The following is a 25,301-nucleotide window of genomic DNA, read 5'->3' on the forward strand; positions in this document are numbered from 1 at the left end:
CTAATATTTCCTATATGTATGCATTCCGACCCAATTACCACTATTTGAAAGCTATAACTTATAATATGAGTTGAGCCGTAGCTGAGTACCTATATATATTACTCGGTATTATACGGGGTGGTTATATAAATTATACCTACTATATTATATTATGTTTAGTTTTTGGACAGAAGTCGAATCACGTGTAGAGCAGTATATATTATAGCACTATACATCAGCACACTTTGACTCAGGCCACGTGTCCACGTATATGCTGTATATCATATACATAACAATGGCTGCATATAGATTGTGAGCTGGCTGTGTATACTATTTAAAATATAAACACATTATATAAATACCTATTGTACATATTTCATACGTATATATAGCTGGCAGTGGCGTCATTTTTAAAACAAATGAAACGGCCGGTTGAAACGCGACGCGCGAGTTCACGATGTTATACACAATATGTATATATATATATATATATATATATACACGTCGGTGTTTTTAATATATTTAGTTTGTTAACGACGGTCGATTTTTCCACGTCTCGTATAGTCGTATTTAGCACCCACCACCAACCAGCCGCTGCAGGACGTGCACGAATGACCAAAAGTAGAAAACCACTATGCCTATATATACATACATAATATATTATATTAAACTTGTAGTGGTGTTGTGTATTTATCAGTACCCAACCATATTATTTATATTTTTACCAGTGTTTGTTCATTTTTCTCTATGACTTGTCCAAACAGGTCGTGCTCCTCCTTATTATATTATAATACATATTTTTTAAACGTCTCCGCGGCGCGGTCGTTATGCAATATACCTAATGCGCGTGTTACCACTGCAGTGGTATATATAAATACTATATGTATGACTTGCGTACGTACATGCATATATATATATATATATATATGTATTATGTATACGTGATCTGGGGAATTGATTACATGACATTAATTTCGTCGGCGTATATCTATACAGTTCCATTATGAAAACACGAAAATTAAATATGCTACACAGAGTATATAGTATATATAGACATACACATCATAATATATCTATATGTACATAGATACGCCACGCGCATGTACGTTTGTGTATATACGTGCAGTGTGTATCGTGTACACAGTATATAGACAAACACAATGTGGGTGGTGCCGTGCGGTGGGGTGTAGTGGTGGAGATAACAGGGGAGGTACCCATAGAAAGCGCCTAATGTTTGGTTAACGAGCTTGTGTCTGTATCTGTGTGTGTGTGTGTGTGTGTGTGTGTGTGTGTGCGTTGCGTCGAATATATATACCACGATGGTGGCGCCTTTGGGTCGTATCATTAAGCCGACGACGACGAAAGATCGCTGAAAAATCGGTTCTGATGCAGACACGACCGCTGCTGCGGAGGACAAATGATTTCCTCCTTGATGGCGGTATTTTTTTTTCTTTTCCATCTATATATAATATATTATATTCTCTCCCCTCTCGCGCTCTCTCCGCCCGGCTGCCAGTCTGTCTGTTTATTCTTTCGTTCATTTTGTGTGTACGTACAGATACTGCAGAGTCCGGTGCTACGTGCCGGTTGATCTATACATCGAACCCATTACAACAGAAATACAGAAGAACAAACCCAACCGGTTTAATGTGCCTTAAATATAGGGGTAGCGGAAATTGCAATAGAAATTTGGTCTGTCGCTCTCACACAGTTTCACACAAACACACAGACAAATAGGTACCTGGTACCTACTATACACATTGTAAAATTCAATTGGCCAAAAACTCGTTAAACATACGGTCTCGTCATTAAATACTCAATTATAGCTTCTTCATTTTTTTGTTATTATATCATCATCATTATCGTCAACTTTTTCTGGTTTTCAGTTTTTATCTTAAACTACAGTGTCTATATACCTACATACTCAGAAAATATAACATAGTTTTCTACGTTTGTTGAATATCAGCGATAAATAAATTGACTAAGAAATATTATAAAACACATTCATCGAACATTTAAATATTAAATTATTTGTCCTATAAAACACATATGAATATCGCACACGAAATGCACTATTATTTGTATTTATTTCATTATTTCAGTATAACTGGTCCCTAGAAAAATATAATGTGTATATTAGAACTTTTCTCACAATATTTAGGTAAAAAAAAAACTAATTTTCTAAATGTATTTTTTAGAAAACGGTAATTGTTTTTTCTCCTTTAATTATTTTTGTCATTGAATAAGGTAGTGTAGTTGAATAATTACACTATACATATAATTGGTACCAAAAAACATATTTTTTTACTTTTGTTGAATACCTTATATACCTTTTATATTATAAATTGTGTAAATAATGGATATGAAACGAAGTATAAATGTAGGTACCTTCATAAAACGTGTAGGTATATAGGTTATATTATGTATATAATATTTTCGAATAAATGTTTTATTCAAATATAATGTTCTTCACGAGTGAATTTAATTTTTTGCACACAATTAGTTATTAGGTATATATTGTAGAAGTAATATAAAAATAACCATCTGCGGTAAAGGTATAAGTAGGTATACATATTTATCATACATATACTTCCTGCAGGCCGCGAACATAATATGTAGAGTAGTATAGATGGGCTGCAATGGTAATAACAAAACCGTAAAACATTTAATATTCGTCTTAAAATTAAAAAAATAAATCGTAAATAATGATTAAAATATATAATTATGAGTTATATACCAAACTGATATTATATCAACACTTAAATAGAATACACCTACAATCTCCATACCATTATATGTATAATATATAGATACACAAAAGAAAATAAGGTCAATATAATGAATAATACCTAAAAATGATTAGGAATGTTTAAAAATTAGGGACTACTTATTGGATATATATACCTATTTATATATAGACATTATATAAATATATAATAGTATATTATAACTTATAAGTCATTATACATTAGTATATTACCGATAAATTAACATCCATTATTCATTTTAATTTTCTTATATTTTGTCGACTAATGACTAATGATATGGTCGGTAAACCGAATGATAAGAGATATAATAATTAAGCTGCAGCGTAAATTACTATAGACATTGAGATTTTTGCGATAGTTCATGTAACAAAATGATTAATGATGTTTTGTTTACGCCCAAAGAAAATAATATATGCCTCGCGTGCAGAGCGTTTCTATAACTTTAAATTAATTTGATGCGAAAAGTCAAACATATTTAGGTACCTTGTATGTATATATATTAAGTAGCGGTCGTGGATCATATAAATTGCATTGTTTGTAGTAATAGTATATTGCAGTTTGGTCTATGATGGTTTTCAACTATTGTTTAAAGAACAAGTGAATTATAGTAGAGTATCACACATTAAACCTATTTATACATATTCATACCAAGAACATTAAATTATATATTTGCAAGTGCAATTTTCTGCTATATAAACGCTACAATGCTACTGTTTATGTTAATGATATTCATCTCTGATATTTGCTGAACAAATGTATGTGTCTACAGATCGGTCATATAGATCACTTAAGCATAAGATACAACGTCGGGGGTCTTTATAATACCTATACGCATTAACGCTATACGACATACGTATTAACATAATAAACGTATTAACAATATATACCTATATAAGTTTATTACCTATTTATAAATATTTACGTGTATGAGTAGTATAAACACTATAATACTATATACATACCTAGTGTTTTAGTACTTATACACTACTTATAGGTATAGGTACCTAGTATTAATAGGTAGCATATATTTTACATTATATAATGTTTATGAATATTATATTATACATAATATATACAGATGCGCACGTTACCAGGCAAAGTTTTGATGTTATAACACGTAAGTAAGTATATATAGCGTATGTATATAAAAAAAACATTTTAAATAACATATTTTTATTTTTTGTTAACGGTGTATATAGGCACTGTTCGTAACTTTATATAGAGCATTAAAACCACCTTGCACACTTTTTTATAAACCAACATAGCTACAATATGGGAATATGTCTATAAACGTACCTATACCAATATCTAAATCAAAATTATTATACACTTACATATAGTCTATAGTTATATATAGTTGCATGTACTATAATACCAAAAATATAATAGGTACATTTTAATGTTTTCGTTATATACTTATCTTATATCTATAAATATAAGAATACTATATGTATATTGTATATATTTTATATGCGAGTATAGTGACAATGTTCACGCCTTAATGCGCGTATCCGAAATATAATAATAATATACACGTGTACCGCAGCACGTGCTGCAAAATTGCACTGCAGCTTAGATTAAAACCGTAATATACATTATACTGCAGTATATGTCTGTATGGCATATGCGTATACGATATATCTATCCTGCTGGCCGCAATATTAAATATTATATATTGGTTATAACAATTGCGCAGACCACCTACTAAGGGTGCCGGATGGGTAATTTTCAGGGATGGGAACATCTGCAACAGAATTTTCAAAATATATATTTTTTTATAGCACGATTTAAAAAAAAAAACCATTTAAATATTGATTATGATTTGTTTTAAATCTTTCGTATAATGACAATAAATATACAAATAGATATAGTAAGTAGGTACATAATAGGATTTTAAAAAAATACGGTTTTATCCGTGTATTATACGTCTATATATGTAGTATATTATATCTATAATTAAATACAGATTAGGACAGGTAGATAGGTATAGGTTTATATTATATACTTTATTATATTGTGTTTGGTTGATTATTTTTATTCTTTGAGCTCGCCCATCGCACCCGGAAATTTACCAATATTAAGACGCATTAAACCGGCAAGTTGAATATTATACAATTATACTATATACAGCACATATTATGTATGTGTATATATACATAGGTAAGGTACCTTAGTATATTAAAATATTTAAAAAATAATAAAATGTATTTCGCATTAAAATACGACATGACGTATAGTATAATAAAGCTGCTCCGCTAAAGCTGTCCATCCATGATAAATGTACCTACGCAATATTATTATTTATATGACGCTTGTATATGATGGTGTACCGCGTGACCGGATCCGTCTGAACGACTGACTGGTGGCTGCATCCGTCAAAAGCGTACGTTTAACTATAGATAGGTATATATATATTAGATGAATATATGTGTAGGTATATGATATATAATAATATAATGTAATAATATTTATAGTATATACATACTATAATACTTTTTGTATATTAACGAGTATACGATAATATTAATATTATTATGTTTTATTATTACGGATTCACGGCTATAAGTACGCGTTGAGTATTATTGTTATTACTATTATGATATAGGTGTATACCTATCTACCCATAATATACCCAAGTACGAGTTAGTATTTATACCGCGGTATATGTTATAATATGAAAATACAGCGTCACCGCCCAGCGCGGCAAAATGTAAAATATCGATCGTCGACCGGGCGACACCGGCGCGGCGCCACTTTCGGTGCCGCGCGCCTCCTCGCATAATATAGTGTCGGCGGGCCCAGCGTCGTCGTCATCGTCGCCGGTGGTGGCGGTGTCGTCGGCGGCGGTGGGGGCAAAGGAGCACCGCCGCGGTGGGGCGTGTCCCGGGCGCCCCTATTTAATTGCGGTTTACGCGCGGTCGGGTGACGGGGAAACGCGACGACGACGCACGCCAAACGTGGGCGTGTCCGTCCATTGGCCGCCGGGACCCCGACAAGCTCCGCCCACTTGTAGCGGGACGCCGCCGCCGCCGACCGCCGTCCGCGTACAGTCGCTCCGATCGCGGTCTCGAACAGTCTACACACATTGCCCGTTTCGATATAATCACCGCGGTCTAGCGCAACGTTGTATTTTGTTGTTGTTTTCGTTTCGAATCACATAGTTCTCGTTTATAGTTCTTTTTTTTTTTATCAGTTGTCGATTATGTTTTTCATTCGGCTTCGACTGTCGGACGCCGTCATACACTCGCCGGTTTGAACAATGTACGATTTTCGTTGTCTGCGAAGCGATATTAATGCGTAATATAACATATTTTTTGATACCTAATTAAACTATTATGATATACGTCGTAGAGTATCGTTGATTTTAAACGTCACTGAAACACTATTTTATTATACGCGAATAAAACGAGTTATGGTCGCAACCAGAAAACTAATATTTTACTGACGGACTGGACGCCGAGCACGAGCACCGCGGCGTACACTCGCACACACACTTATAAGCCACTTGCACCTACGCCGATCGGGGGTGACGACGTATTTTATTGTCATTATACCTATATACAATACGGGACGTAAAAGAAAAGCACTCAACAAATCGGTCTCACGCTAGAACAACAACATGTTGGCCGACTACCCGATATCACGCGTACCCGGCGTACCGCTCTACAACACGTCCGTGGTAAGTTAACGACGAATTTATACCTATATACTTAAACTATAGCTCGTGTGATGATAAAATATAATTATAATGTTTACCAGTTTCCATATACATATAGTATATTATGTGTATCATATATAATTAACGTAGAGTACCTATGGTACATTATTAGTATTCTATATATTTATACGTATAGGTATATTTCAAAAACGTTTTGCTCAATTTGATATAATTTGCTATATTATGTACCTATATGTATATAGATGTATATGCCTACATCTGTATATACATTTTTCGATGCGTGATTTAAAATATATTTTTGTTATACATGTATAATATACCTACGTATCTATATTATATACGTATCTTGTTATAGGCACCTATACTGACTATTACTGCAGCTGTGTTTTTCACTAGGAGTTTCATCTATATATATCTACCTTGGATAAATTTTTTTTAAATTTCCCTTCAATAATAGACGATTTTAATGTTAAAACATGTTTAATTTAAATTGACTCCAGCAGTCGCCGCGTTGTTAACACATTTCGAGTGCACCTAGCATGTCCAGTTGCATTCACATGTAGCTTCATCACATTATATTATAATACTTATATCTAAAGAGGATAGTGCACCTATACATATATGAATATTTAAAAGAAAAACACAGGTAATCTAACGTTTTGGTTTAAGCTTTTGTGTGTACTGTGTATACACTGAATTGTAGCGTATATCTAATCATTAATGTATATATAATATCTTGGTGCCTATATAATATATACTCACCTTTTAATTAATTGAATACCAATGGAACAATATAATGAACGCATTTGAAAACTGAAAAGAGAGTTTATTTTGTTGATTATATTCTCTAACTCATAATTATGGTGCAGCTATATATATTGTATGGTATACAGTATACGTTGTACCTATGGCTTTAACTGTTTTATATAGTGTCTATAAAACCACCATAATATATAAAGGCATCGTATAAAGTTATATTAGGACTCATATTATTAAGGCTCATATTTACTTGAGAGTGTGGAGGGTTCTCTGATACGATTATAATTAGTAAAAGGTGGTTGTATATTATTTTTTAAATTATAGGTACCTATATACATATATATGTATATTGTATAGTATATAAAATGAACATTTTCTATATTTTCTCAAAAAAAAAAAAATAAGTAGATGCGTATTATAAAACGACCGATATACCAGTGAAAAACAATAGACGATTCGTGAAATATGTGTCAGAAAATATGACGTTTATAATGTGTTTTTATACGTGTAATGTATTCTGGGTCGGCATGGGTTCAAAGGGCTACTCGACGGGGGTGCAAATCGTAAAACGAGTCTCTGAAAATTATTGTATTTTCTGAGACCTAAAAATCGCGGTGCGTATTATTATGATTATTATTGTCGTCTGCAAAGAAGCCGCCTTCTTACTTCTATTATACTTATATATAATATATATAAGTATATACGCAATTTATACGCTATATACAGAAAAAGAGAGAGATTGGAGTTTTTGTCACATTCAAATATTGGATTGGGTCTTATGTTATTTATTGGTTCCAATTATATACAAAATACATGCATTTATATATAGATTGTTCTCACCCCAACTATATTTTTGAGGGTAGTCTGTTATATTATAAAATAAACGAGGATTTTTGCACGTAGAAACCTTACACTTTATACGCTGTTGCTGCAGCATAATATAATATGCCGTGTCATTTTCGATTCTGGGAACACATTTCAATATAATAGAAGCAAGTAAATACGTACCTAAAATTGTATAGAAAATGTGATGAATTTCATCCAAAAATAGTTTATTCTATATATTTTATTTATTATTAATGTATTATGTATGTATTATAAAGTTATAGTAAGTACACGTACCTATATGTAAATAGTCACAATAAATTATCTTTACATGTGTTGAAGTGTACTATCTACAATAAGGGTAAAATTATATGAGGAACTCAAGAGCTCAATTACAACTTCTATGTATATTAACACTTTAATATAATTTATACTTACCATATTATTTTAATTGATGAAAAAAGGGTTGACATATTCAGAAAACTAAAATATCCATCTTCCCAAAACTCCCGTACATAGTTGTATTATTGGTACTGGTAACAATTCTATATCATATATGTTATAAGTTTATAACATATTATTGGTATTATAGTATATTACGTCAGAAAATAACTGGAATGCCATAAATCATGATTTTTCGGTTTCTGTGTTTCATATTCCTTTTTCCCGTTTTACTTGATATACATTATATATTGGTACCTACCCCACATCATATGGCGTATGGCTACATATAATACCTATATATATATATATATCATGTATAGTATTGCGGCCACATAAATATTTAGTGGTGACACGTATACGCAAGAATATAGTCTAGTATACAAAACCACAAAAAGGGGTTTTACAAAAGACCTACAAAATCCTGGTCGCATACCACAAGCATGCGTATTTATATACATGTTTAGGATATTGCGTCCCGCTGATACTATATTCTGTCTCGACGGGTGTCGGCCGCCGGGTTTAACCCTCTTCGAGATTCACTGCGTGTGCGATTGTCCTCTTATACACACTATATGTATATAGGCTCTTAGTCGGCACGGACGCTGGTCAACGTGTCATCGTGGGAAAGGGTCCGAGAAACGGTTTTTGTGTGGAAAGGACAGAAAAAATATCGCTACTATAGACCGACCGACCATAAATTTTCAGTGGGATTGAATGAAAAAAAAAAACGTTTTAAAAATATATAGTGCGCTATATTTTATATACATAAAGGAACTGTTGTTATAACGGCAAAAAGATACATAAATAGTATGGGCACAGGTAACGGGTTTTTCGGAAGCAGTGGGTGTCGACCGTTGACTGACATTATAGCCTTTATTATTATTATTATTTTTTTTTTTTTATACCCATAGAAAGATCTTAACCTGCCGCGTTAACCCTGTTTTTGCGTATGAACTATATAATATAATATTATGTTATAACGGGAAAGAATGGGTAAAAGTATACGAGGTACATATATATTATAAATAGTGTGTTTCCGTGAATATAAGTACACCTTTATTGTACAAATGTCAACAGTTAGAACGATTTTAAACGTGGGAGGTTAGTATATAAATATATTGATACCTATATTGTATAGTTAGGTATACAACTACAATGTCATATTATTTGAGTTCATATACATACCCGTATAGGCTGTACTATATATCTAACCAATCTATATATTTAAGCATCGGACAACTATATGTATTGTATTTGTATACATATATTACAATTCTCCGCAGTCCACAGTACCTAAACAGTTTGATATCTATACCCCATACGAGTGTATAATATATGACTTTACTTATTATATACCTACGCTTATTTATATTATTTATAACTAACTCTAACGCCCGCACGTTTAAGTGTGTATAGGTATAGTATATAAAAGTTAGGTGTAGGTATCTACGAATATTATAATGAAACTCATATCAGTTGTTGAGTTCATTTGATATACGGCTGCAGGTTTAAAATTTAAATTGAGGGTTCTATATGATGTATAATATGTATACATAATACATATATAATATATAAATTGTTTATTACGGTGGTTAAATAACCTTCATGCGTAGATAAGATATTTGCCAGTTTACTACAATTGGATAAATACGAATGACTGCAGTGGAATTATTTTCTACTATTTTAATATAGCTAGGTATATAGCCTTATACATATCAACGTTCGACATATATTAGTTTATACATACAAACGTTGGCTATAAGTGTTAAACAAAACTTGCATATACCTACTCTATGATTATAAGCACATTACAAGTAGAATATTATATATGTGTATCGTGTATGTTTTTTTTTCAATTTAAATATATTCACGTTTTATATCCTTGGACGCTCCTAATGACTTATACATAAATGAGCCAACAATTTAGATTAACATTAATAATATATTCATAAGTTACCTAATATCATTGTTACAATAAGTTAACTTAGTAAAGTATTATTCAGTGTAGCGAATAATTTTCATAAATACCTTTAAGATCAAATCATTCGACATTCATATTATAATTGTTATTCATCCAAGGATGATGATTATAATATAGTATGCTATAGCAGGTACCTAATAGAGGTTTGAGAAACTGTTGACACTTGACAAAATATTTAGTTGAAAAATGTTGATATACCTATGTATTTATAGGTTTATTAATTACGTTAGTAGGTACATTATACAATTAATAATTATTATATTTACTATAGCCTATAGGTATACAATATACACACAATAATAATAAATATTTAGGGTAAAATTGATTTTACATCTGTTAATTATGAATTTGATCAATTATAAATTTCTATGTCACGAAATATTAAAATCAATAAAAGTTGTAGCTATGGGCATATATTTATAATTGAAGTATAGGTAATAGGTATATATACTATAGAGTCAATATTATACATATAGGTACCTTCTATTTACTAATAACATTATTTATTTAATGAGTCAATTAGCTTATAATTTAATTCTCGTATTCATAAAACTTAAAAATTGCTTATAGTTTTAGAAAAATTTAATTACAAATTGTACTATGTAAAAAATAATTAGTAGAGCAAGGACATTGCATGCGTTCATGTATTTGCATATTTTGCCATTTTTTGAGTTTTTAGGGCATATTTATGATTTTAAGGTCATATTTATATTTTTAGGCCATATTCTTATATTCGTATATACAAGATTTTTCATCAAGCCAAGTTATATTTAAATAATAATTATGTTTTTAAAAAAATCGAGTCATTCACATTGAATCGAATAAAAAACAAATATAATATAAAATAGCTTCAAAATATAGTATGGCAAATTCAGTTTTTAGTTTCAAAACTACTTTTTAATACTATTTTGAATAAAATATTTTTGTCTAGTTTAATTGAGATGTTTGGTTTATTATATGATTCTATTATATCTGATTGAATATGGTTAGTCTAACATTAGAATATTATATGGGTTTTATAGTGCATGAAAATTGAAATGATTCTGCTCTATTTATAAAATACTCGGGTAGATACCTATATTTAATATGTAAATAATTATTAATTGCCCATGTAAGAATTTAATAATTTGCTATAACCTATATATACAAAACAATATATATAGGTGTAATTCCTTATATTCTATTTAATAATGAATTCGATTAGGTAAAAATACATTAACTATTAATATGTATTAACAATTATTTTAAAAAATTAAAAAAAATATAATAACATTAATGTTTATTGTTTGTGTAACGTAAGAAGAAATGAAACTTGTATATTTTACATCGCTATGCGCAATCGACGCCGTCGTTTTAATATATAATATAATACAATATTACTATAGAGTATAGGTTATAACTTATAACTTATAGGTATACATTATATAAAAAGCAAATCGTCAGAAATCGTTGCGGCCTCGGGATACAATAATATTATTATCCATTGCGGGCTGATTACGCCGACACGATTTCAGACCTCGAGGGGCTGCTAATTCCGCGATGGCCTATTGTTCAGGCCTTTGATTTTTTTTTCTTTCTTTCTTCTTCATTTTTTTTATTTTTATTTTATACAACACACTTACTAGTACAATATTATACACACATTATACATATCTTTTTATTTTTTTTCTACATGGGCTTCATTGTTGACGGAACGTGCGCGTTCACAGAGACGGGTTTTGAACCGCTATCAAAATAAATTGCGGTCAATAAAGACTGGAACACGGGAAACGGTGGTGGCTGCACGCGATTTTAATTCACTTTGTATAGAGAAGAAATCTGCCCCTTTTCATTCTGTTGACGTTTCGCCCGTCAAACCGTTTGACACTTGAATGCGACGGTGCAGTGCACGCGGAATCGTCTCTTTTGAACAAAAAAAAAAAAAGGAGAAGAAATAATAATATAATACAATAATGTAACCACAAAAAGACACGAATGAGATTTGACAGAATATTAAGGTCATTTTGTTCCTCTTTGAAGACGTGATTTCGTAAATTCCGAATTTGCAGATAATACCCCGCAGCGTAGTGTGCCAATACAAAATATAGGTATAATACAGGTATTAGGTACTTGACTGTAGTTATGTGCAGTTTTCGCTTGCACTATTAATAGGTTGGATTAGGTTCCTAACCTATAGTGCAGCATATGTTTTCATGTACCTACACTACAGCTATTAAATATTGTATTTGTAGGAACATTTTTGCTACAATATAATATAATGTTTGCTATTGTAAATTTTTTAATTTGTCGATCAATCATGTTCGATATAATATTTCGTTTTGTATTTCGTTATTGTTTGTCGTAACGACTATTTACGCGTGCAGCATGTGTGATGTGTGTTTGCATGTCTGTTGGCTATACACCGTGGGAAATCGCCTGGGGATTAATTGTTTTTAATAAACCGATTGAAGAATATATACCTTAATCATTTCGATGATGCGTATGCGCGGTAGGACTTCATTCATAATAATGTTATATATATTTAAATAACAACTGAATCGACCCCGAGGACATAATTAACCACGTTTTCTTATTAAAACTCGATATTTAAGTTCAACCCTATTTATAATATACGACCAGATGACTTGTATGGATGTTTCGTCAGTCGCTTCTGTTTTTCTCGTTTACAGTTTTTTTTTTCATTTATATTTTGAATGCTGCCGGTCATAACTATATGTATATGTATATAAATAGGTACATCACGTTAGAATTGAAACCAATATTAATAACTCAAAATATAATTAGAAAAAACTTATAAATGACTCCAGGCCATTGTGTGTGAATGATAAATATTAATATAAATGTATATTGTATAATATAAAAATATATATAATATATGTACACAATGAGTATTTGCACTTGTTACAACCCATTAAAAAATATATAAAATGCTACTGTAATATTGTTTGTACGCATATGTCCTTAAGCGACCGTTGTTTTATTTTTCTACGTTGAAGAACTAATTAAAAATAAATATCCTTATCCATACCAGTTCTCACTCCCCACCATAATTTCTCATGTGAGCGGCCCACGGTGAGCCTTTCATATATATATATACAGCTGCTCTTGTAGAATAATATTATTCACGAGGTGTAGCGGATGATTCATATTATGATGTGTTGTATAACGTTTTATTACTATGTATACAATATATTTTATATTGTTGAAAATGTGCAATTGGCAATTGTTATTTTGATGGTCAGTTGTTATTATAGTGCCGGTCTCTTATATAGCATATACCTGAGCATTCGACAGAAATCTGACGTTCTCAAGCTGTGCACGTGAACCCAGATCACTTTAAGTAGACGTTTCGATCCAATAATATATATTTATATGGGTTGTATGCGTCTGAGCCCTTGAGCGGCAGATTTCGAGTGATTGAAAATGGAATTTGAAAAAAAAAGTTTTTTATTTTCAGACCACGCGTAAATCGGTAGCCCAACCAAAGAAAATAAATAGCCGATGAACTACTCGTTGTAAACTCTATAATATACCTATCTACCTACCTACCTACACACCTACCTACGATATTACACATCTCACACACTCGTATACATATCATTATTATTATTATTATTAATATTATATACCTATATACATACCTACGTCTTCAGCGGAAAGAGATAGCGACTGATGCTGGACGAAAGGATTTATGACATGCGTTTTGTCCGAAACACATGTTTTTTAGCTAAAGGCGGTATCGTCGAGATAGTAGTTGTGAGCCCCCATTATTGTGTCTACTTATATATATATATGTGTGTATATACATATGCGGCCGTACCTATATGCGTTAACTTTGATGGTGTGCCGTCAAATTATTCATGTGTAAAATATGTATATTACGCCCGGAGGATGTATTAATGAACCCGTTTTCGGGACGACCTTCGTTTAACGGCACGGCCGCTGCACTTCGTCGTTGTCGCGTTTCCGAAAGACGCTTAGCTGTCGCCAATGTCGTCACTCGGTGAATTTTGTGAACGCATATTACGCATATAATATTATTATAATTGAAGCGAGAGGATGAGTGATCAATAGAGATAAAAATCTGAAAAAATATATGCATTTTGAGGAATAATGATTGAAAAACATTTTATACTTTCATGTATATTACAGAATATTATGTTTATGATGTATCCTATAAGTGATATGTTTTATAATATAATATAAATGTATAATATGTATCTATATAGATAAATATGACCGCACGTGTTACCACGGATTGTTTTAAGCGATACAAAAGCAGTTGCATTCGTTCAATTGATATTATTTTCTGAAAATCCATATGTTGACATACTTAAATACTCTATATTTATAATGTTATGTACATTTCAATACATGATTAGATGTCCATATATTATATGGTTATTTAGTATTCATTATGCATTTCGCTAACCGTTTTATTGTGTGTGTTTACAGGTTCCCGATTTCCAAAGCGCCCTAACTGGCAAATCTTGCAATGAAGGATGGCCCACCGAACAAGAGATAATGGTGAGTTGCCCCTTTCCTGGTGTACATTTTTTGTTTTTAATTTAGCCGCCGTTTTTCGATTAGGCTGCCGGTAGAAAATGGATTTTAAACGCGTAAACCCATCACTAAGAGCCCCGGGCTTGTATAATGAGAGTAGTAAAAACACTCTGTACGCATTATAAATATATGTATATTGTATATATATGTTGTACGGAGAGACAGAAAAAGAAAATTATAAAAACCGCTTCATCACGGACTGTCGGTGTCGAATCTTTGAACCCTACATGACATGTGGCGCCACCTAATCTGGTGATGTTATAACAGAATGGAAGAAGCCATTCTACAAGTAAATAATAACTTTAAAAAAAATGACGATAGAATCTCCTCCTTCACGTCTACAAAGTACTACCTATATATACATTATACTGCAGTATATATATGTACAACACATATAAATATATACTATATTGTACCATAATATTCCATTGTCGTTCTGTCGGTATTAAGAGTTATGGGTGACGCGTATACGATTTGATTTAATGTATAGACAATTTAGTATATATACGATTTGCTGTAGATTAAAAGTATATGCATATTGCCATTTGTCCGTTGTAGGTATTTATATATTGTTGTGTTCAAACTGAAGAGTGCAGTTCGCATGGTTATTATTTGTTTCGAAAAATTGAAACATTTTATTTACAATTCTTATAGATACAACATATATTGTACAACTGATAATCGCTTAGTTTAAATTGTACAAAAACATATACTAAATAATATCGTTGCAGCACAAAATACATGTTCTTATATTATGTTATCGTGCGTTTAAAACTCTGCCTTGAACTGCGTGTTACAGTCACTGGTCAGTAAAATAGTATAATAAAAAACAGACTAATATTAATTATGCTTATATACATAAAATAATTACTCCCCATAATTACTAGTAGTTTGACGTGCAGGTCCCTCATCCCTATATAGTAGGTTATATTTCTCTTGTTTCCCATTAAATATATCATATGTAATGTTTCTCAAACAAAATACATTATTCGATCTCTAAAAAATTCGAACGACAAGTTTTGGGAGGAATATCATTATAATATTGTTATAATATTATGAAAAAAACATTTTGTGCTGATTGACTTTTTATCGGTTGGTATATATAGTTCGTTTGTTCCATTCACAATAGTAAATAAAAAAAAATCGTCTTATTGAATTTCATTTTTTTTTTTATTATTATCATTATTCACTCTCTATACACTTTTGCTTGCCGCCACAAACCGCACACTCATCGTCATTAAAACGAGCACACATTGATAAAAAGAAAAAAAAGAGTAAAAAAGTGTGTATATAATTAATTTTATGACGTCGTCAGATATAACGTTGACTAATGGCGCGGCTTATCTCGTGATCTTTTTGTTAGTTAAAAGAATATAAACAAGGTGTGCCTTCTTCTTCTAGCACCTATGGGCCTCAGGAACTAACGGGTTCCTGTTCGTATATATCTATATGCTCTACTGTAGCAGTCTATATACTCACATACATATGCACACACACATACACATATATATACTATGTATAATATATGAACGGAAACGAGAGTTGAATGTATCGAGTTTTTTACCAATTCTTAGAGTTCATTTTTTCATTTTTTTTTCATTTGTAAATTTGTTACATTCTAAAATTATCATATAACTTGCGTGGGCTGTGTTCACGTCGTACCTATGTAACGCCGCGGCGCGAGTAACTTTGGACGGTTAGCATAAAACAGTCTTATTAAAAATACGTAAATATGCGATATTGTAATTAGCCGCGTGTTAAATACCACGAGCATATATTATGCATAATAATAGTTCGTACTACTATACTATATTATATACCGTCGGTACCTACGTGAAACAATTTTGTATTATATTAATATATTATACCATGCGTGCCTCGTACCTATGTACCTACAAATAATTCAAATAAACCACCGACGGGTAGGAGGTACTTTTATTTTCCTCGAAATACGCTAGGCATAAATTTCGTAGCATATTTAAACCTCCCTCTGCACATCAAATAATATGTATGAACGCTTATAGTTATAGGTTATATCATAAAGTTTTTATGTATTATTTATGTGTGATATACAGGGTATATGGTGCATCACACAAATTTGACAATTTTACAGATACAAATTGCGTTCGAATGCGTCGAATCCATGTATACACATGCACCCTGTACAATAATATATATTTTGTATATACTTTGCAGTTCAGTTGAATACAACGAGTGGAACAAATTTGTCGAATCGCCTATATTCGATTAAGAAAAACGTCATTGTAAATGATTTTTGAGAGCGCGACAGGTGTATGTATAGGATTTTACCTTTCGGACAATGTGACATTATTATTATTATTGTTGGACGGTGGCGGCTGCTCGTTCCGAATTTTATTGAAATGTTTACGTTTCCGTGGTGACAATAACACGAATATCCGGTGTCGGGTTACGCGGCTGTTTCTTTTTTTCTTCATCTTCATAAAATGTATTTTTGACCCTGCTGATTTCCCGATGATCATTTTTATCCCTCCACGATTTAGACTATCTTGTCCCGGCGATCCAGTCGACAAATGCCACAGAGATGACGACGATAATAATACACCACTGCGTAATATCCTCCGGGCCCGCGGCCGAACCAGTGTGCTTATAAGTTATACCGAAGTACATCTTGTCTATATATTCTATATAGGTAGTACATATATAATAGTATGTTGTATGTATGTATTTATAAGACGGCAAGCGTCGTTTCAACTCCGAGCACGATTTATGTGTAAATCGCCGACAAGTTGATTTAAAACAATACAATAACAATGAATCGAAAATAATTACGAATTTCGTAAAACGACGATTACGGTATTGTGCATTTGTGCAGAGGTTATTTCTGTATAACATGTATACATGCCCACTGTAGGGTAAAATATGTCATTTTTGAAAATGCACGAGTTTTGCATGACATTCGTGATGATCAATAATGTAATCATAGGGGCGCCGGACGAATGAATGGGTTGTCAAATTCGCTTGAGTGGTTAGTTTTATTCGTCGGCGGAGTAGTATAATATTTTATTGGGGTTCTAATATGACAGCACTTAGTGTGTAACGATCACAAGTGACAGTTGACCAACGTGTCCGTCCGTCGGCGAAGACCGGCATTGAAAATCGTATTATTTTTTTTTCTCTGTTTGTTTGCTCATCGAACCAAATTAATATATGATAATACTATTATTAATATTATATTATTGTAAGTCAATGGTGTTTTGCATTCATTTACATCGATAATAATTGCTGCCCACTGCGTAACGTTTTTATTTAATTACATGCTAATTAGATTTAAATTAATAAACACATTTTGTATTTTTGTTTATTACTGCCGATGCAATTTATCCTTCAAATATATACGATCGATAATTTTACCTACACCTATTTGTGTAATTTAATTAATTTTGACGCGTTACAAGAATATAATATGTAAATTGTAAATACATAATATTACTAACTTGCGTGTAGAATTATCAAAATTTTAACCTTATGCACCCTATATTACACATCGTAATACTATACGAGACTGGTTTTACATTATATATTTTGTGTAATCTTTAAAGTCTTTTTCTAATCGTGTTACCCAATAATATTATATGACATGCATAATTATTATTTATTAATAGTTCATTAATAAATTTTGAAGTTATCGTGTGCATATAATACAGCGCTGCAGTAGTTGAGAGGATATCATCACTGCATGGGTACTTAATCCCATTGAAAAGTATGTTCCGATATTCCTATTCGTCCATAGATACATAATCTAATAATTTCAGAATTCTTGTGAATGAATAGTTGTGTCAAAGACTGCATTCTCAATAAAATATAATAATAATAACAATACTAAGATTACTATAATAATACTCGTACGTATATACTATATATATATTGCATATTATGTCCACGTTGTGCTGTATCCGAAGAAGTATTTTTAAGGTATATTTAAAAACCATCCAAAAGATCTCTGAAATCGTTAAATATTTTTGGCATTTAATAATAATTATATAAAAAAAATTGATTCATTTGTCATTTTTAATATTACAATTCGACGCTTTTCAATATTATATATTTCATTGTATGTATGATTTCATTCTTTGCTGCCTTTGAGGGATATATATATATATGTATATATAATATCTCTTACCTATAATATATCATTATAGCCTGTCAACGGGTCCAACATATAATATTGAATTGTAACGTTTTTGACTCGACCTATAGATATTGGCTATATTATAAGTCATGGTAATGTTTGAGACCATTTCCTACACTTAGGAATTTAAATCGATTATCGATGTTTCAACGTCTCTGTATATTATATTCAGAGCAAGACTCTTTCTCTACATCATAATATAATTGTCTGCTATACACCGCACGCCCGCTATTAAATCTGATCCTGCAGCAGTCGTCTTGTCGATTATTTCAGTAATACCTATGCTGCATAATATACATATGGGCTTATGATATGCACATAAATAGATATACCCGCAGTAGGTAAAACTCGATCGCATACCTAATATATATAACGTTTTTTTTTTTAGTTGTCAGTCGGTAGAAGGTACTTATATTATTTCCCCAGAGCCTTATTATGGAAAAATATGATAATATGATTCGATCCACAAAAATAATAATACCCGACGGTTCTCATCTGTCGTGCGTCCGATATTTGTTGGTGTCTATACCTATACAGCGTACATATTAATACGAGAACGAAGACGGTGGTTAAAATGTTATTGTATAGACGTCGTCGCCCGTCGGGTCTATTACCTAGCCATTGGCTATCAAATATCGAGATCGGATTCAGATGTCGTTTTTATTATTATTATTATTTTTTGTAATAATTTAAAAACCTAATTTATTTAAAACTGTTTACAAAAATATAAATACGTGCACTCTTTTTATAGGTAGCGTGGTCCGCACATGTATGGTCTACATAATATTATTCTTCCAAACACGTTACCGCGCAGACAGCCGTTGGGCGCATTCGCGCTCTGCATTGTACACATATACATATACATATACATACGTATTCGTAAAATATGTGTGTGTTGTGTGTATAATATAATATCATAACTGTTAAATAGAAATTGAAATGAGGAAGTGTGTGGGGTGGTCGACTTGCGTGTGATGTTAATCACGTGCGCGCTAACGCTCGAAAAATGCAGAGATCCGTCATTTGCGGATGTGGAGACTTACAAGTCTCACTTAGATTCGCTTAAACGTCACCGCGGTGTCGTATACGCAAACGTATCTTTAGGGGAACGAGTTTTGAAAGCGTCGGTCGAAAGAAATTACTAAATATTTATAGGTCAGCCACGATACAACCGTATACGCAGTGTAATACGATTTACAATTATTATTTTAAACGCTCCATACTACATCATTACATTCATTGAAATTACACATATAGGCACCCATACGATACGCCCGTAATATTATTATCTACTATACTATAATAATATGATAATATCGTGTTGATGTGTTGAGCAGTTGATACTGTTATTGAAACGCGAGGAGTGTTGCACCACGCAACAAAAAATTTGAATGGTTTGGGCATTTGTTTTGCATATCATTGCACTATATTATACCTAATACCGATTGCCGTGAAATGATCGCTGTGATCTGATTATTTGTATAGTATAATATATATTGGTATACCTATCGGGCCGACTGTGCAGCAGCCGCGGTCGTACGAATATAATGCGAGCTGCATAGACTAGCTATGTATATATAATATGTAAATCTCGTTTCGTCGGACAAACTGGTTTTGAATATTATTATACATATACGATCGCTTCACACGCCACGTGCACCGCGTATGTTATATTATTATTATATAGTTTTATTGTAATTAATTTCGAACAACTGCTTGTATACGCATTTCGACTTAGGTATAATATTTTAATATTTTACGAGCCCGTATGATAATATGCGAGTGAAGCACTGTTGCAACTTGCAACTATGTGTTATAATATCGTTAGATATTATAATATATTCGAACCGCGATTATGTTATACGACTCGCGATTCTTTTTCGGTCGATATTGTTTCTGATAAATACCTATGGGTACTTGTTCTTTTATATTTCGTGTATTGACAATATAAGTAGTTACCGGGCCGTTGAAACTCGTACCAGGTATACTGCACAAAACGTTATAATAATAATTAATAACACAGTCAAATATATGCAAATCTTCACAGCATTTAAGACACTTCAACAATTCTTTTGATACATCGTAGTCGCATCGACGACACGCATCGTTACCGGATTTTACACGTATAATAAAATAGGTTACCGGTCGATAAAGTATAAATCAATATTTAAAGAGACGTTATGGGTATCGGATTTTGATCTACAAAAATAAACTTGTCGCCCAAGTCTCGTTTAATAGTTGTAGTGGTACTGAATCGTTTTATTTACACGGGCCATCTAAAAATCGGGAGTCAGGATTGTTGTGTTGGACGATGAGTCTGCATTCGAAAATTTCTAACTAGAAGCTTTTATATTTGTTTCAGGAACATCCCGGTCTGAGAAATACTCCGTTGGCCATGTTGGCTGCTCAGTGCAACAAGTTGCAGAGTAAATCGCCGCCGCCACTCGCTGACGCTGCCGTGGGCAAAGGGTTCTATCCGTGGAAAAAAAGCCCGCAACAGCAGTCCACCGACATGTCCGGTTCGCCGCTGCAACAGCAGCAGCAACAGCAACAACAGCAGCAGCAGCAGCAACAGCAACAGCAACAATGCCAACAGCAACAGCGGACGTCGTCCAGCGCTGCGGAATCGCCCAGGCCCGTGGTCACTTCCACGTCGTCGGCTCCGTCCACGCCCGTGCCGACCGGGGCCGGTTACCCGCCCCCGCCTCCGCCGCACCACGGCAACATCTACTTCGGCGGCGGTGGCGGTGGCCACCAGACGCTGGCCGCTGACAACAACGGACACCACCATCACCACCAAAGCCCGTTGCTGGGCAAGGTCGACAACCACAGCGCGCTGTACGGCCGCCATCCGTACGAGTGGCCATTCAATTCGATGGGCACCGCCGGACATCACGCGCCCGCCATCAAGACGGAGTCCGTGAATCCCGCTTGGTGGGATGTGCACGGGAGCGGATGGCTGGACATGAGTGGAGGTAAATATTATGCGCATATTTATCAAACGATTTATTACTAGTGTCTATGCGATGCACAATAATAATGAAAATAATAATAATATTGCAATGATAACGTTCATGTGGTACGCACGTCTCACATGGTAACGGCATCGTTTTTAAGATACAAATTAATAGAAAAAATACGCTCGCGATTAAAAAATTAAAATTAAAAATCGAAATTAAAATAATCGTTGGTATATAGGTAATTCGTTTTCGAAACACGGCTGGTTCGGCCGCGTACCTATGTATAAACATAAACACACACACATACGAGGTCGATTATAAGCGCGCGCGAATCGTGATCCGCTACTATACATATACCTATGTCCTATACGTATATTATAATATGCATATATATTACAATATAATATACGATATTTCGACGCATAAAATGATGCCTTTCACATTTCATAATCGAGCGCGTGTCTACACTGTGCAACATTACGGTATGATAATTATTCGAATATCGTAATTTTTGATCCCGGGCGTTTAATATAATACGCGACTTATTTACGCATAATATTATATACCTACCTATATAAAAGGTACCTACGAGAGATGTGAAATATATTTTGATATCGTAATTATTTTAGATCTCGGACCTTTAAAAGGCAACTTATTTACGTATGGGTATTGTACCGGATACGGCGATTTATGGAATATTAATTAACAGCGATAATAATAATGTATCGAAAACCGGTGTGTAATCGCCCGGACGATTATAATTCTTGTATAATACGCATAACTGTATTATAATATCGACGAGTTTTGATTATTTTGGTATTTTTTTGTTTTTTGGTTTCCACGCAGGCATGCACGCGCAGATGGCCAATTACGCGGCGCAGTCGGACTACTCGTCGTTGAGCCACTCGCTGGCCGCGTCCAACACGGCGGCCGCTCACCACCTGTTCTCCAACCAACATTTCTTGCAGGACACGTACAAATCCATACTGCCGGGCGCGCAGGGTTCGTTCGGCCTGAGCCACCATCACCATCATCATCCGTCCGTGGTCACGTCCTCGTCGTCCTCGTCGTCGGCCACGTCACCGGGTTCGGCGTCCGCGGCTGCCGCAGCCGCAGCCGCCGCGGCCGCTGTGTCCGCTGCGTACAGCGCGGCCCCCCAGACGCCATCGCCGCGCACACAGCGCCGGTACACGGGACGGGCCACGTGCGACTGTCCCAACTGCCAGGAAGCCGAGCGGCTGGGACCGGCCGGTGGCCACCTCAAGAAGAACGTGCACAGCTGCCACATACCCGGTTGCGGCAAAGTGTACGGCAAGACGTCCCATCTCAAAGCGCATCTCCGATGGCACACGGGCGAGAGGCCGTTCGTGTGCAACTGGTTGTTCTGCGGCAAGCGGTTCACGCGGTCCGACGAGTTGCAGCGGCACTTGCGCACGCACACCGGCGAGAAGCGGTTCGCGTGCCCCGTGTGCAACAAGCGGTTCATGCGGTCCGACCACCTGGCCAAGCACGTCAAGACACACAACGGCAACGGCGGCAGCAAGAAGGGCAGCAGCGATTCGTGTTCCGATTCAGAGAACAGCCAGAGCGCGGCCGACGGTTCGTCTCCGCACAACCAACACCAGCAACAGCAGCAGCAGCAACATCAGCAACAGCAACAGCAGCAACAGCAACAGCAGCAGCAACAGCAACAACAACAGCAACAGCACCAGCAGCACGTGCAGCCGTTGCACATGGCCGACATGGTGGACGTCAAACCTCCGTTGCCCCTGAGCGGACCGGCCGGTCTGGTCCGGTGGAGCCCGGTAGTGAGTTCCGTGGGTTCTGTAGTTCCGCTGTCGCCGCCGTCGTCGCACGCCATCGGCTCGTCGCCGTTCCTGTCCGTGCAACAGCAGCACAACAACAACAAGGACCAGAAGAGCTTCTGCTGGACGAACGCCGCCGGCAAAGAGCCGAAGATGTACCAGGAGAAACTGGAATGAGCGTCGCCCCCGCCGGTGCAACTGCCACCGCCGCCGACTGTCGCGTTCGGCGGTGGCGGCGACCGCGGCACCGGCGGTGGTGCTACGCCCGGCCCACAGTTGTTTTCTAGTCTCCAGTACAAAAACGGACTCCAGCAGCAGCATCAGCACGACCAGCAGCAGCAGCAGCAGCAACAACATCATCATCAACACCACCTCCATCAGCAGGAGCAGCAGCAGCAGCAGCAGCAACAGCAACAGCTGCACCAGCAGCATCAACATCACCAGCAGTACCTGCAGCAGCATCATCAGCACGGCAGCAACCTGGTCACGCATTACGCGGCCCTCGGCAGTGCGTTTTACACGTACTGACGCGCACTGTAGACGGAAAAAGCGGTAAAATTGTAAATCTTTATTCGTATATATATATATTTATATTACATTATAAAAAATTACAGACGTTTTATTTTCCACTTTTTTAACACTCGCGGCGTGTTTTTAACGGTACAATATAATCTCTGAGTGTCGCCACTTTGTACAGAATATATTATTATTATTATTATTATTATCATAATTATATGATTCATTATTTCTATGTGTACATATATAACATTATATATTGTATTACATCTGTGTACATAATTTAATGTTTTCCTATGTGAAAAAAAAAAACAAAAAACAAAAAAAAAGTCGTATTATTATTATTATTATTATTATTATTATTATTATTATTATTATATATTATTAACGTTTTTATTAGTGTTTAACCCGACGAAGTATATTGTCCGCTTCGCGCGCATATAGGGTATAACGAAGTCGAAAAAAAAATCTTATATATTATATTGTGTACCTATAGTACGTCATGTTCAAACGATTAAAACAAATTTTTTTTTCTTCATATTAAATACACCGCGGTTTACCTATATATATATAAAAATACGCGTCCGGCGACCGAGTGTGCCACGTTGAACCGCAGCCGCTTTTGTACTTATATAATATTTTAGTCGCCGTTATCGATTATTCATACTCAACGTACAACAAAAACGATGTACATTATTGTATTGTAAATATATACGGTTGTTTATATGCGTAAGAACCGCGTACGGACAAGATAAAAAAAATGTTCGACTACGTTTCTATATACATAATATTATTATATGAGTACCTACTGTATTTTTTATTACCTATATATGATATATATGATATATATA

General features: G+C 34.4%; 2 protein-coding genes across 5 annotated transcripts in view; both read left to right on the plus strand.

Annotated features, from left to right (window-relative positions):
* The window catches only part of LOC111037760 (transcription factor Sp8-like), a 69,815-nt gene extending 45,674 nt beyond the window's left edge, over positions 1–24,141 (plus strand). For 2 of the 4 annotated variants that reach the window (XM_022320512.1, XM_022320514.1), the window contains exons 2-4: positions 14,891–14,962; positions 21,532–22,144; positions 22,964–24,141. In XM_022320512.1, coding sequence (XP_022176204.1) covers positions 14,891–14,962; positions 21,532–22,144; positions 22,964–24,111 — 1,833 coding nt within the window. In that variant the 3' untranslated portion in view covers positions 24,112–24,141. Of the gene's footprint in view, positions 1–5,779; positions 6,427–14,890; positions 14,963–21,531; positions 22,145–22,963 lie in introns of those variants that run through there. The other 2 variants (XM_022320515.1, XM_022320513.1) reach the window with 2 other exon arrangements.
* Positions 24,112–24,594, plus strand: LOC111037770 (G-box-binding factor-like; the record flags this gene model as incomplete). The annotated part of the gene is made up of 1 exon (XM_022320526.1): positions 24,112–24,594. A coding segment is annotated over one exon (351 nt), but the record flags the coding sequence as incomplete, so codon positions are not given.
* Between the last annotated feature and the right edge of the window lie 707 nt (positions 24,595–25,301).

The sequence above is a fragment of the Myzus persicae genome, unplaced genomic scaffold, assembly GCF_001856785.1.
Source record: "Myzus persicae strain clone G006 unplaced genomic scaffold, MPER_G0061.0, whole genome shotgun sequence".
Taxonomy (NCBI): Eukaryota; Metazoa; Arthropoda; class Insecta; order Hemiptera; family Aphididae; genus Myzus; species Myzus persicae.